Below are 14,944 nucleotides of genomic sequence, written 5' to 3'. Positions count from 1 at the left end.
GTGGTCCTGCCTCCCTGCGGTGGAGCAGCCTGGGGATCTGGGGCAAGGAAGGCTGTGTTTGGGGAAGTCTTAGTAGAAAAAGAACAGGGAGACTTTCCTTTGATGGCAAAAGCCATACAACCAGTGCCTGCATCCTCCTCACCCTTGCTGACACTCCTCAGAGACATGTTTTGAGGAAAGTGGTTTGGTCAGGCTTTCTGGGGTTCCCTAGAACTGCAGGGACCTTCTGTGGTGAGGGAATGCTGAGGGGGTGGCAGGGCAGGAGGTGGCTCTCCACAGGGGAGCATGGCCATCACCCCTCGCTGCCTGCAGCAGGCTGTGTGACGGAGCACCTCCAGAGTTCAGTCCTGCGCTTTCTGATGATACTTCCAGAAGGAGCAGAGCTGGGGAGGAGAGAACACAGGGAGGGGACAAGAGGACATGCACAGTCTAGGCCTGAAGGAGAGCTATCTGGAGAAACAGATCCCAGCCTTTGGAGGCCTTTTTGCCCGGAATCTACAGGGGCTGCCCTGGAGCTGTTGCTGGTGGTGTGAGACCCAGGGAAAGCCCACTTTCTATTCTGCCGCCGCACCCCAGCCCTGTTGCATAGAGCCACGCATTGGGGTATCAGGGAGATGGTGTGGCAGCCTTGGAGGGAAGCAAGCACGGTGCCACTCACCACCTGGGGAGATGGCAGCACCTTGGGGGTGTTGGAGGGTGAGGCGGAAGCTGCCTGCTGTGAAGGAGCCCGGGGAGAGTGGCACACGGGGGTTTGTTACTTTACCTTTTTCAGTGAGTCCCTGAGATTGTTGGATAGAGATTGAGGGAGTGGAAATCTACAGCTAAACTGCCTCACTTCCATCGTGGTACATTTCTTCACCAAAGGCCCATCATTGTTCTCTATTCCTCTTGTGGTGTCAGAGCTATGTCCTGAGATTACAGTCACCAGAGCCACAGTTTCATAGCCTCTTTTCTGTGTAGAACTTATGTAGTCCGTGGGGCCTGCCTCTTTTCCCTCCCCTCAAGCCTCCAAGCAGGTAACCACCATCCTCCATGCCTTCCACATCTACTTAGCCAACAGAGATCAAGCATTACACGTGCCATGCACGATTGCTGCCTCAGCAGGCTCCTGTCTGTTTTGAGGGGGTAATCACATTCGCAAGAGTCAAGTTCCAAGGTAGGGAAGGACAGGAGGATGTGGACCTAATCTTGAGAGGACAGAGATGGCTTCCTGGAGGAAGTGGTATCAAAGCAGAGTCCCAGACCAGGCACAGTGGCTCACACCTGTAGTCCCAGCACTTTGAGAGGCCAAGGTGGGAGGATCGCTTGAGCCTAGGAGTTCAAGACCAGCCTGGGCAACACAATGAGATCCCATCTCTACTAAAAATAAAAATGAGAAAGTTAGCTGTGCATAGTGGTATGCAGCTATAGTCCCAGCTACTCAGGAGGCTGAGTTGGAAGGATTGCATAAGGCCAGGAGTTTGAGGTTGCAGTGAACCATGATTGTGCTACTGCACTCCAGCCTGGGTGATAGAGCGAGACCCTGTCTGGGGGGTAAGCAGGGTCTCATCCTGGAGGATGAGCTCAAGTAGCTAGGCAAGGTGGAGGGAACAGCATCAGAGGAGGCTGAAGTGGGCCATATGGGCCTTTGTGGGGCCCTGCGGAATCCTGACAGCATACGGTATCATGCCTTGGCCACGGGAAGAGCAATTATTCTGAAAGCATATGGCTTTTACAGGATGTTCTGGGAATACAGCTTCCCATAACCTTGATGGATCACTTCATGACAGATGCAACTTTAATGAATAGCCAAAGACCTTGCCAGGATACAGCAGACAGGGTGGATGCATCGCCATTCGGCTCTGACAGATGACAAATGGTGGCATTTGTGCAAATTAATATACCTGATTAACAATGGTGTATGTTCCTATGGGGGATAAGACTGATTCCCTTGGTATAAGCTACAGTCCATTTTCCGCATTTCCAGGGGGTCCTCAAATAATAGAATAATGGACCTTCATTTTACAAGTTTCGTGGGGCTAATGTCAACAACTTGACAGTGCCTAAGTTTCGTGAATCCCATTTCGATTTCCAAATATTAAGAATTTTAAAATCAGAATTATTGCAACTTGAACTGGAAGGGTCCTCAGAAATAGATCATGGTGCGGCCAGGGCTTTGCACGGATCATCTCATTCAGTCCTCCTGCCACTCATCCGGGGGTATTGTTCCCTTTCACATGTCAGGAAATCCAGGACACATCGCCCTAGTCTCCACCATCATCTTCACATTGCCATCTCATCTGTGAGGTTGCCAGGGCAAATGCCGGTGTACTTTGCACCACTAACTTTAAATCCCAGCATGCGTGCATACACATGAGCACACACACTGGATAGATGGATGGGAAACACATGGTTCCAGTGTGAGAAACTGTGCCTACCTGTGCCAGAGGGCTTCAGATAACACATGGGCCCACCAGATGGGTTTCTACCCCCCCGTATGCCTGAGTCTGTACCAGGAGCCTCCGTCCCTGTTTCCTGGTTTGATTCTTATCACAGCCCTATGAGGTCAGTACCATTATTACCTCCATTTGCAGAAAGTGGGCAGAGATTGCCCCCATGTCACATGGCCAGCGGGTAGTAGAGCTGGGATTTGCAAGCCTCTTCACAGGGTAGCACAGCCTGTGAGTAGAGGAGCTGCCTGGGGGCTCCTGTCTTGAGTCTTCTCTGGAGGCCTGGGGTGGGACCCATGTGGCTGGCCGTTGATGGCCCTGTTTGCAGTGTCCTGACAGGTTAGGACTGTGTTTTGGCCAGAGGCTGTCCTGGGGGTAGAAAGCAAGGAGCCGTTTAGGGAGTAGGAGGACCGTCTCCTGGGGCCCAGCAAATGTCACCACTGTGTTTGGCCAAATAGCTTGTTGTTTTCTCAGGAGACCTGACAAGGACAAGGTGCTGGGGACCATGAGCTGGGGCAGGGAGCCCTCTTGCCTTTGCCCCATCCCACTGATCGTCCATGTTCCCACTGAGGAGCCATTCCCAGACGGTCCATCACTGCGGGGCACAGAGAGGTCACCCCAGCCTTCTGCTTCCTCCCTCAGGGCGAGCACCTTGGGAGAGGCACGAGAACACACATCTACTCTGGGACCCTGATGGATTACAAGGATGACGAAGGAACTTCTGAAGAGAAGAAGATAAAAGTGATCCTCAAAGTCTTAGACCCCAGCCACAGGGATATTTCCCTGGCAAGTGTCTTCCTCTGAATTCCTCCCCTCCCCTCTCCCGTTTCCAGAGCCAGTGGAACACGATGGGTTGAGAAGAACCCTTGCACTTCTTGTGGCCCAGTGCTTTTCAAACTTGCCTTTTACTCAGAATTTTTTTCTCCACATATGATCTTATTGGACCCTGTGTGTAGAGTGAGGTGGGTTGAGCAGCTCCTCACACTCATCCTGTGACCTCCCTTCCACCCCCAGCCCCCACCTTTCCTAAGGACAGGTCCAGGTGGCCATGCTGTGGAGCCCCAGGACTGGCCAAATTGTTCAGAGTTCCTGATACAGTCCATGGCTCTCAACGCACAGTCTGGAAAATTAAAGCCCAGAGGAGTAAAAGGACTCACCCAGGAGCCCACAGACTGTTAGAGTGACACAGTCAAATATTGAGCAGAGATCGGCTGCCTTCATTTTCCCTTTGTTCCAGCATAGTGCTAAACATGGGTATTTCCCAGAGCTGAAAGGAAGAGAGAGAGGTGGGCATGAGTATCCAGTGGGAAAATTCTTAGCCAGCTTCTCCCACCAGCCCTGCTCTGCATCCTGTTAGGTTTTCTAAAGAAATCTCACATCCCTGCCAGATTGGCCCAGAGAACAAGGCTTGGCAGTGCCTCTGGACAGTCAAGGCCAGGGGATTGATGTTCAGGGCCTGGGGTGGCGACAGTGGTGAGCTTCCCTGGGTCCACTGGCTTTTCCCTCAGCAGAGCCGCTGGGGAGCAGCCCCCTAGAGGCTGGCCTGAGACATTCGTGTATCCTGCTTGCCTACAGGCCTTCTTCGAGGCGGCCAGCATGATGAGACAGGTCTCCCACAAACACATCGTGTACCTCTATGGCGTCTGTGTCCGCGACGTGGAGAGTAAGTGTGTTCTCTTTTGAAGGGGTGGGTGGCCTGGCTGGGGAGCCTGGGTGCTGTGGAGATGGTGGGGGCTCTTCCCACCCTCATGTTGCCCAGACTTCTTGCCTTTCTTTGTGCGGTTGAGGAGATTGAGGGACGGAGCAGATCATTTGCTTAAGTTAGTAGTGGAGTTGGAACTAAAACCAATTGCTTTTCATTCACTTGTGTAATGTTTCTTGTCAACGCTGGCAAGAACCCTACACTGTGCTAGACCTGGGAGGTTGAGGTGAGTGAAATGAGGTCACGGCCCCAAGAGTCGGGCTCCAGGAGCTCTGGGCAGGTGAGCGAGGTGAGCGCACCCCACGGGCAGCAAGACGCTGGCCTCTCGAGTGGACTGGCCTGCCTTTCAACCGCAGGCAGGCTTGGCCCTGTCTTGGTTGTCAAGCCACTGAGCTGGTGGGCCCTTGGGCTGCTGCTGCACACTGAGATGGAGGGGTGGCCTTGGCCGCTGAGTTCCTGACATACAAGTTTGGAAGAAGAAGGATTTTTTTTTTAAACCCCAAGTGACTTCTTCCCTGTGAAATCCGGCAATGTGAGCTGTTCGGTGTACTCACACAGGAGTCCTGTGGAGAGGGAAGTTTTGCCATGCGAGCGGTCTGACCTCGGCATCGCAGTGTGTTGTAGAACAGCAGCAGTGCCGGTGGCTGTTCCCAGAGCCCTTGTTCTGTGTCAGGCCCTCTGCCAAGGCTTTCCATGCCTTGTGACATTGAGCCGCCATCTGTTATTACAGATGAGGGAATTGAGGCTCAGAGAAGTGTCACTTGCTCAGTGCCACCCGTTTAGAAGAAGAGCTTGGGGTTGAACTTGGCCTTTCCAACTCTGAAGCCCCTGCACCTTTGCACCCCCCAAGGCTATCTGTGTACTCTGAGTAGTGTTCACTAAAGTGGGCTGTTGTAAGGGGATGAAGGAGAGGACTGTCCCATAGACCAGGTTGCAGACACGGCTATTTTTGTGCCTATAGATATCATGGTGGAAGAGTTTGTGGAAGGGGGTCCTCTGGATCTCTTCATGCACCGGAAAAGCGATGTCCTTACTACACCCTGGAAATTCAAAGTTGCCAAACAGCTGGCCAGTGCCCTGAGCTACTTGGTAAGAATGTCCTGATGTCCATAATGGTCCCACCAGAAACCAGAGTGTCGTGGGAGGGGTGGCAGGAAGGAGGTGCTAGCCAAGCAGCTGGAGGGGCCTGTTCTTGGGTTCCATGGGGCCAGGGCTCTGTGGCTGGACAAAGGTGTGCCTGGTGCTTACTGAAGACGGTCATTTGGGGCCGTTCCCTGTGCTCCATGGTTCTGTTTAGTGGGAAATGTTAGCGCGTCAGAGGACCGACCTGCATACTGCAGATGGCAAGGCTGAAAGCAGTGCAGTAGGTGTTGAGTGAATGAGTGAACTGCCAGCCTCTGTAGCAGCTGACACGTGTGGAGTGCTCACCATGGCTTAGCTGTTCAGGCGTTTCACAGATTCTCATCAGTGTCATGCTCCTGAAGCCCAGTGAGATACGCCCCACTGTTTAGCCACATTCAGTGATGAGGGAGCTGGAGCCGAGGGGCACCTGTGATGTGCCTAAGTCACACAGATGATTGGTGGCAGCGCCAGGCTGTCCGGATCTGGCTGTAGCTGGAGGTAGGAAGAGATGACCTCAGGGACCAGGGTTGGAAATAGAGTACAGGAAGGAGCAGCCCGGTTAAACTTGCCCTTTTTACTCTGCAGGAAGATAAAGACCTGGTCCATGGAAATGTGTGTACTAAAAACCTCCTCCTGGCCCGTGAGGGCATCGACAGCGAGTGTGGTCCGTTCATCAAGCTCAGTGACCCTGGCATCCCCATTACGGTGCTGTCTAGGCAAGGTATGTCTCCCCTCTCTTCCCTCTGGCCCCATCCTGAGTTGGGGCAAGTCAGCAGGGAGAAGGGCTGGGCTGGGGTTGGTCTCCTTTTAGAGAGTCTTTTGTTTTTTTTTATTTTAGTAGAGACGGTTTCACCATATTGGCCAGGATGGTCTTGATCTCCTGCCTTCTCTTAAGCCCTTGAACAAGGCCCCTTTCGTCCCCTGCCCTGGGTGATGGCCCCCACCCTGGGATGTTTTGCTGATCCTGAGGCCAGGGCTTCAGAAGCCTGGCTCCACACGACCCTTCTGGGGAGCTTGGAGGCAAGGACCCATCTGCTGGCTGTGACCCAGATTGATGTATCAGAAGTGCTGGGTGAGGCTTGGAGGCCTGCACGCCTGCAGAACCCCCATGGGACTCATGTGGCCTTGGGCCACGTTTGGACACACTGCTTGAAGTAGTTCCTTCATTGGCTCACTGTTCTGGCTGCAGTGACAGTAATTGAATCCCCGGGAGATCCTAGAAACTGCTCTGTCAATGTGTCTGTTGTCTTCCAGAGTGCATTGAACGAATCCCATGGATTGCTCCTGAGTGTGTTGAGGACTCCAAGAACCTGAGTGTGGCTGCTGACAAGTGGAGCTTTGGAACTACGCTCTGGGAAATCTGCTACAATGGCGAGATCCCCTTGAAAGACAAGACACTGATTGAGGTGAGCAGGTGTTTCCCAGGGTATGAGGCAAGTGAGGGCTTTCAGGCGCTCGTGGACTTCCCAGGAGTTGTCGGAAGCCTGGCACTGTGGGAAGAGACGGGCATGGGTTTGAATCTCTTCACAGGCCTACTGGGTGTGTGACCTCACAAATGTAACTGAACTTCTGTGAGCCTTAGTTTCATCATCTGTAAAATGGGGATAATCAGTAACTCCTTGTAGGGTTTTTGTGAAGATTAAAGAATGCAGAGAGAGTGATAGGCATACAGTACAAGCTCAGTAGATGTTACAGTATTATTTATCTGAGATTTTAAGTGCCTGTTATTCAGCAAAATTAACACACAAATATGTATGGAGTTCCTATGTTGTATTAGGCATCAAGCTAGGGAAAAGCTGGGGGTTCACAATAAAATAAGATAGAGGCCTTGCCTTCCCTTGAGGGCCTTAGGGGGTATGGTAGGGATTTAGGCTAAAATAACAATGGTAAGAATTCCAGAAAGAATACCTGAAAGTGTCACCCTAAGAGCCCTGTAAATTAGGTAGGAGGGTGTCATTACCCTCATTTGACAGATCAGGTAACTGAAACTCAGGTAGCCCCACTCACCTGGGTTCCTCAGCTAGAATGCAAAACAGGTGAGGTATGGACCTGTCCTTCAGATGTACCTGTGGAAAAAGTAGAGACTCTGACTCCAAAGGGGTAAAGTAGTAAAAACCACAATGAAAGACCACTGTCCCTTCATCTCAGTGACTGTAATTGGAATGTGCTCTGGATGTTTAGAGGGGGCAACCATCAGTTTTGGCTGTGAGAGCCTGGTTTCAGTGCTGTGCCAGGAGCCTGGGTAGTTTGGTGTGCCTGGCCTTGAGTATCTGGAATGGGGAAAGGAGTAACAGTGATCAGGTGGGAAAGGCCATTTGGGTTCAGATGTTTAAAGTCCCTGATTCCAGGCTGCAGAGCCTACATTTTCCTGGGGGTGGCCTGGGACAAGGCAGGATTTGGGTGGAGGAGGGAGGGGCTTGGAGGTTGGCCTTGGGATGTTATCCTGGATGCAGTAGCTGGGATGGACAGAGGAGAGACCTGGAGGGAGACAAGGGCCCCGAGGCTCTCAGCAATGAGAGCCCCACATCCGGAAATGGCAGCGGGAGTCCAGAGTGCAGGGTGGGAGATATTGAAGAGGTAGAACCTCTATGACTTGCCAGTTAAAGATGGTACAGGACTTGGGAAAGGATCTTAAACCGCGGGGAAACCATCGGATCTACAGATCTGCTATTTGGAATTTTCAGCCTAGGCTTTTGGGAAATTCATTTTTATTTTTAACTTCCTTGAATCCTTGGAAATGAAACAACATACCCTTTGTCATCAGTCAGTATTTATCGAGCACGTGCTGCGTTCCCCGGGCTGAACAGCATACAGGGTGGTGTAAGGAAGGACCCGTGTCTTTAATAAAATAGGGGTCTCTCTCTACCTAAGTCCCCTTGGGTTAGATGGCCTTTCTGCAGGCTGCACTGCCGCAGCGATGTGTGAGTGACACTCAAGGACAAGAGCAGCTCTCAGCTCCTTAATTCTAGTCCTCCCTCCTCCCTGTCCTCTGGGGCCTGCCCACCCCACCCCACCCCACCCCAGGGCCCACGGGGACCAGAGAGGAACCTAGTACCCTTGGAGTCCAGCTAGAAAGTAGAAACTGGAATGCAGTGGTTTCACTTCATCTTCCAAAAGTAGCATAAGTTCTTTGTTTCTAAAGTTTAAAGTAATAAACAGTTGAAGAAAATTTTAAAAATGAAACTGTTAAAAAAAGAAAATAGCAATCACTGCATTCTTGTCATCCCTGACCACTGTTAACACTTCGGCATTTTGTCTTCCAGCCTGTTTGTATCTCTCTTTTTTAAACAAAATTGGGGCCATGCTAGATAGAGTTATATAAAATTCTGAGTTTTTTCATTTAATACTGTGAGTGCTTTCCTGTGAGATTAAATCATAATTTAAAAAAATTTAACATGAGTTGTTTTGTTTAATTTACTTGACTAAATTTATAGTTGGCATTTAAGTTTTCAGATTTCCAGTGTTCTATCTAATTCTGCAGGGAACATCCTTATACATAAATGTTTGTTCATATCTGATTTATTTCTGAGTCATTCAGTCATTGAAATTAATGCATCAGAGGGTTTGAAGAATCTGAAGATTTTTGTACATGTTGCCCAGTTGTATTCCAGAAAGGTTGCATGCCTTTACTTGAATGAAGCCTTTTGGGACTGGGCTATAGTGCCCAGTCTCCTTGAATTTGGATTATTCAGTATTAGGACTGTGATTTCCCCTTCCAAGAAGAAGGCAACAGTAACAAACATTTATGAAACTTACCTGTAAGTGGAGATGTTGAGAATCGAATGAGGAATTGGCACTTCCATCTGACCTGCGGCTGAGAAGTTTGTAGGTGGTTCCTTTGGTTTCTTCCATGTGCCCCTCTTGTTTCAGAAAGAGAGATTCTATGAAAGCCGGTGCAGGCCAGTGACACCATCATGTAAGGAGCTGGCTGACCTCATGACCCGCTGCATGAACTACGACCCCAATCAGAGGCCCTTCTTCCGAGCCATCATGAGAGACATTAATAAGCTTGAAGAGCAGAGTAAGACCTGCCATGTGCTGCTTTAACGCAGCCTGGGGAGAAACAGGAGCCTGGGTGGCAGTCCCTGGCAATCGCCTGCCTTTCACTCTATTTTCTTTTCTCTTCTGTTAGATCCAGATATTGTTTCAGAAAAAAAGCCAGCAACTGAAGTGGACCCCACGCATTTTGAGAAGCGCTTCCTAAAGAGGATCCGTGACTTGGGAGAGGTAAGTTACACCCGTGCTTCTTGCTCCTGACGGCAGAGCCCTCCGCCATTCACAGCGCCTCTGTCTGCACGTACGGCTTCTCTCCATCCTTTTTCATTCTGGGGCCAGGTCCATGAGCGAAAGCACCTTACTGCATTTGGGGGCCACTTTCATCACAAGGGATTGTGTTTTTCTCCATGTGACACCAGGGCACGGACGGAATGCATGTCACCGCCTGCGTGCATGCTTGTGTATGCACACGGGACTCTGGGCAGCTCCCTTGAGAGACTTGATTTTTCTCTACAGGACAGAAGAGAATGGAAAGAGGGATAGATGGGGGAGTAGGTATAGATATGGTGGAATAGGAAAATCTCTGCCTCTGACTTTCCTGGGCATATATATCCTGTAAGCTTCTTTCTTTTTCTCCTGCCCCAAGAGACAGGGTCTCACTCTGTGTCCCAGGCTGGAGTGCAGTAGTATGATCATAGCTCACTGCAGCTCAGCTTCCCAGGCTCAAGCAATCTTCCTGCCTCAGCCTCCTGAGTAGCTGGAACTACAGGCACATGCCCCCATGCTGGCTAATATTTTTTTTATTTTTTCTTGTAGAAATAGGGTCTTGCTGTGTTGCCTAGGCTGCTCTGAAACTCCTGGCCTCAAGCAAGGAGGCCTCCCAAAGTGCTGGGATTACAGGCATGAGCCACCCCACCCAGCCCTGTAAGGCTCTTTAAAGGAGGGATAGCTTTATTACGCAGAATCCCAAAATAAAATACCAGCTTTTCTTTGGACCTTAAATGGGAGCTTCCAAACAGTTAATTGTGACTAGAGAAGCTACTGAGATTTGTGTCTTTATACAGATGTTCTATAGTCTGGTTAATGAAACAGACTTGATACATCTCCAGGATCTGCTGTGTGCCAGCCTCTGTGCCAGGCATTGTCAGAAGCATGGCATCCTTAGTTTCCCCCACCATCCCCGAGGCCAGTTTCTGTATACAGTGAGTACATCAGGAGCCAGCTCAGATTAGGGAACTTGGCCACCCCTGTCGCTGTCAGGTGGCTTGGCTGGAACCTGATCTCACGTCTTCTAAAGACTCCTCATGCTCTTGCTCTTTTCAGCCACGCTGTGGGGCCTGTCCTGTAATGTGAGCCCAGAGCTTTCAGAGAACGGCACAGTTGTCCTGCAGGCCCAGAAATAACCTTCATTTCCTGTGGGTTACATGTTCATGGAAGCTGGGACTGATGAGTTGGTTCATCGTCACCTGCTACTTTCCTTGTCTTAGTAACGGAGGGGACAGATTGTGAGGCCAAGAGAGCACGGGGGCTGTAGTGAGCAGGCACAGTCCAGGTGAGAGGCTTCTGCCTGCAAGGCCAGACGGCCAGAACCCCTGGCCCTCAGGCTGTGAGCAGCAAGACTTCTCTGTGTTCTGTGGCCTACGCTGGGGCTTCCTTGATAACAGCACATGCATCTTTCCCTCCAGGGCCACTTTGGGAAGGTTGAGCTCTGCAGGTATGACCCCGAAGGGGACAATACAGGGGAGCAGGTGGCTGTCAAATCTCTGAAGCCTGAGAGTGGAGGTAACCACATAGCTGATCTGAAAAAGGAAATCGAGATCTTAAGGAACCTCTATCATGAGAACATTGTGAAGTACAAAGGAATCTGCACGGAAGACGGTATGTTGTGCAAGGCCGGGGTCCGGTTTAAAGATTTGGTGACTGTCTAGGGTCATGAAGACCAGTGCAGAACAGGCAGCCTGTGGCCTTATCTGGGCATCTGACATGCTAGCTGGTAGTTCCCACACTCTCAAGGCTTCCAAGTCATATGTACTGTCAAATCCTTCAGCAGCTGCAGGGCTCCTGAGGACGCCACCCAGGCCCCCTCCATCCAGGGGCTGGCTCCAGCACTGTCTCTCCACGTCACTTGCACTTACGCCTTATGAAACTGATTCCTACTCCACCTCCACCCACTTCCCTGTTCTGATCCAATACTAGCCAGGGTATTTCATTTTCTAGTTGTCTAAATCAAAGTGGCAAGTAATATTTACTAATAATTGTATCTTATTTGCAAGCCAGTATCTACTCATGGTAGTGAAATTGACAGTGAGCTGATAATTTTTGAAAGTGATCATTTGCCTGTGGTTTACAGAGCACTCTGTTATCTCAGTAAGTGCTTATGCCTGTGAGGTAGGTACACCAGTGTTACCATCTCCATTCACTGCTGAGGATCCTGAGGCATAAGAGGTCAAGTAACATGCCTGTGATGAAGGGGTGAAGCTGACATCACCTCAGGGCCTCTGTCTCAGATCCTGTGCCCTTGCCTCTCCCACGGTTCCCTCATTTGGCAGCCTCAGACTGATGGGTGTTTTTTTCTAAACAGGAGGAAATGGTATTAAGCTCATCATGGAATTTCTGCCTTCGGGAAGCCTTAAGGAGTATCTTCCAAAGAATAAGAACAAAATTAACCTCAAACAGCAGCTAAAATATGCCGTTCAGATTTGTAAGGTAAAAAATAAATAAATAAATAAAGACAGCATGTTACAGATTCAGACATCAGGCGCTCTGTCCTGGGTAATTGGTTTGTAATTTGACTCCAAGTGGAAAAGTTTATGATAATTATACTAAGTTTGTCTCTCTCTGCATTATTTAGATGAAAAGTCAGCCTCTACTAAGAAAGTCAATGGATTTAAATATGGTTGTTTTAATGTATATTTCTTTGAATCAGTTTGGTCTTAATACTCTTGCATAAAAGTCAGAACCAAAAAAATTGTCAGTGATATGTGAATGAAATGACATTTCTGTTTTCTCTGATGAAGTGATAGATAATACAATCTAAAGTGACTTTATGTGCTTGACTTTTACTTATCTCTCTCAGGGGATGGACTATTTGGGTTCTCGGCAATATGTTCACCGTGACTTGGCAGCAAGAAATGTCCTTGTTGAGAGTGAACACCAAGTGAAAATTGGAGACTTCGGTTTAACCAAAGCAATTGAAACCGATAAGGAGTATTACACCGTCAAGGATGACCGGGACAGCCCTGTGTTTTGGTAACTGAATCAAACCGCCAGGTTTTATCAATGCGTCATAGAGTTTACGTAGGCCCTTTCTGGCTATATTAATGTCTCTCATTCCTCTGGCCTGACTCAAGATTAGAGAAGGTTTAGAACATTTGGAATTGATTGATATTTATCTTCAAGAAACACACCTTTCCAGCTGTTTCATTGAAAGCAGCCTATATAAATGCCTGCGCTTCATCTAACACCGTCTTCCAAGGAATGAAAGAAATCTAACCACCAGCTCAACATTCCCAGCTTCCCAGGAGAGGGCATTCATCTGATGCAGTTCTTAAAACTGTGAGCAGGTGAAGGGGATCTAGTTCCTTTCTTAAACACATCCATGCAGAGGGAAGCTGTAGGACGGAGTGGGCATTGCAGATTCAGGGAACTCCTGGACAGAGCAGAGCAAAACCTGTGGGAGACCTGGCTGTCTCTCATGAATCACCAGAGGCCCCCAGGTTAGAAGGCCACACACTGGCTACAACCATGTCTCAGCTGGGAACACTGTCCAGGGGAGAGATTGCTTACATCTCTACTACACCCTGCCACATAACCAGTCAGCACTCCCCAGGTGCATCCCACATGGACACAAACGTAGACCTTTCCCACTTACGGAGCCTAAACGTCTTCATTCATTCATTTAAGGAAATGCATCAAGGTCCTGCTTTGTGCCAGTACGGGAGATATGGTGAGCAAGTAGGCCGAGTTTAGAGTTTTAACAGGCTAGGCAGCCACTGGCATGGAGCAGGAAACATACAGAAGGGGTCGGGCTTGGTTTTCTGGAAGTCATGAGTATTCAGATGAAACCTGAAAGATTCATGCGGGTTTAGACAGATGGTTGCAAGACAGCATGCATGACTAGGAAGAATGAGACAAGAGCAGTTGATTTCCCAGGAACTGAAAGCGAGGCTGGATGGTGGAATAGGTTTGCAGGAGGAAGCTTGAGTCATGAAGCTGGGACTTCATCTCAAGAGCAGTGGGATGCTGCTGGAGGGTTTAAGGACAGAGACTTTGTTTTTTTTTTTTTTTTTTTTTTTTTTTTTTGAGACGGAGTCTCGCTCTGTCGCCCAGCCCAGGCTGGAGTGCAGTGGCGCGATCTCGGCTCACTGCAAGCTCCGCCTCCCGGGTTCACGCCATTCTCCTGCCTCAGCCTCCCGAGTAGCTGGGACTACAGGCGCCCACAACCGCGCCCGGCTAATTTTTTGTATTTTTAGTAGAGACGGGGTTTCACCGTGGTCTCGATCTCCTGACCTTGTGATCCGCCCGCCTCGGCCTCCCAAAGTGCTGGGATTACAGGCGTGAGCCACCGCGCCCGGCCTGAGACTTTGTTTTAAAAAGACCACCATTGAATGAAGGGAACAAGATTGGAGCCAGGGAGTCTGATTTGGCTGCTTCAACAGCTCAGGCCAGAGCCAGTGACAGCATGAACTAGGACAGTGTCTGGGATAGTGACAGTAGGATTTGAGAGAAGTGAGTAGGTTCAAGGAGTATTTAAGGAGATTGGGTGCAGTGGAATGCCTTCATTTTTGGCTTGGGCAAGTGGGTATCATTCAGCAAAATAGGTAATGCTGGAAGAGGATTGGGCAGTGACGCCACATTGGGCAGTGAGGCCACTGGTATCTCATTTTGAGCCTGCAGGCAGTCAGGCCTGGGGCTCATCATTACATGGCCACCTCCTCCCGTACCGAGAGCATGTTCTCAGTGAAATGAAGAGCACAGACTTGTCGTGTTATTTTAGGGCAGATGCGTGCTACCGAGAGCCTGTAAAGGATGCTGTACTATAGGTCAGATGTGCACCATAGCAGCTTATACGTGATATGTGTAAAACATCATCCACACTCAGATGCTCTATTAAATTATAAGAAAAACCAAAGAGGTGATTTTTCAGTTATCCTGTAATGTCAGTTGGAATGTGCCTCCCAGGAAATGAAGTTTTGTGTTCTGCTTCCTTTCAAGGTATGCTCCAGAATGTTTAATGCAATCTAAATTTTATATCGCCTCTGACGTCTGGTCTTTTGGAGTCACTCTGCATGAGCTGCTGACTTACTGTGATTCAGATTCTAGTCCCATGGCTGTAAGTCCTCCTTTTCTCTTCATTTGAATCCAGTACCCATTTAAAATGTGTCCATCCCTCTGCTTGGTTAACTTTTGTTTTTAAATGGAATCCAATCAATGTATTATAATGGAAAGTGTCACTTTCCCACTTAACTTGGTTTGCTACGTGGATCTCTCAAGTCTTGCTTTCACAATGAGCCCAGAGTTCCATAGGATGGCCTTGACTCTCAAGGATCTTACCAGTGTAGAGATGAACGGCAGTTTTATGGGAAAATGAGCAAGTTAAGTGGGGTAGCATTGGGTAGGGACCAGCCTTGTCTGCGCCGCCTTCATTCCTAAATCAGATCATTTTCTTGAGACAGACTCCTTGACCAGCACAAGG

General features: G+C 49.4%; 1 protein-coding gene across 4 annotated transcripts in view; it reads left to right on the top strand.

Annotated features, from left to right (window-relative positions):
- The window catches only part of JAK1 (Janus kinase 1), a 130,514-nt gene that overhangs the window by 113,081 nt on the left and 2,489 nt on the right, over nucleotides 1-14,944 (top strand). For all 4 annotated transcript variants that reach the window (XM_050757854.1, XM_050757668.1, XM_050757583.1 and 1 more), the window contains 11 exons: nucleotides 3,072-3,215; nucleotides 4,005-4,092; nucleotides 5,093-5,220; nucleotides 5,839-5,974; nucleotides 6,508-6,659; nucleotides 9,124-9,274; nucleotides 9,386-9,480; nucleotides 10,935-11,127; nucleotides 11,831-11,955; nucleotides 12,326-12,498; nucleotides 14,464-14,581. In XM_050757854.1, coding sequence (XP_050613811.1) covers nucleotides 3,072-3,215; nucleotides 4,005-4,092; nucleotides 5,093-5,220; nucleotides 5,839-5,974; nucleotides 6,508-6,659; nucleotides 9,124-9,274; nucleotides 9,386-9,480; nucleotides 10,935-11,127; nucleotides 11,831-11,955; nucleotides 12,326-12,498; nucleotides 14,464-14,581 — 1,503 coding nt within the window. The remainder of the gene's footprint in view (nucleotides 1-3,071; nucleotides 3,216-4,004; nucleotides 4,093-5,092; nucleotides 5,221-5,838; nucleotides 5,975-6,507; nucleotides 6,660-9,123; nucleotides 9,275-9,385; nucleotides 9,481-10,934; nucleotides 11,128-11,830; nucleotides 11,956-12,325; nucleotides 12,499-14,463; nucleotides 14,582-14,944) is intronic.

The sequence above is a fragment of the Macaca thibetana genome, chromosome 1 (genome assembly GCF_024542745.1).
Source record: "Macaca thibetana thibetana isolate TM-01 chromosome 1, ASM2454274v1, whole genome shotgun sequence".
Classification (NCBI taxonomy): Eukaryota; Metazoa; Chordata; class Mammalia; order Primates; family Cercopithecidae; genus Macaca; species Macaca thibetana.
The sequence above is the reverse complement of the archived record's forward strand: the minus strand, read 5'-3'. Positions and strand labels throughout refer to the sequence as shown.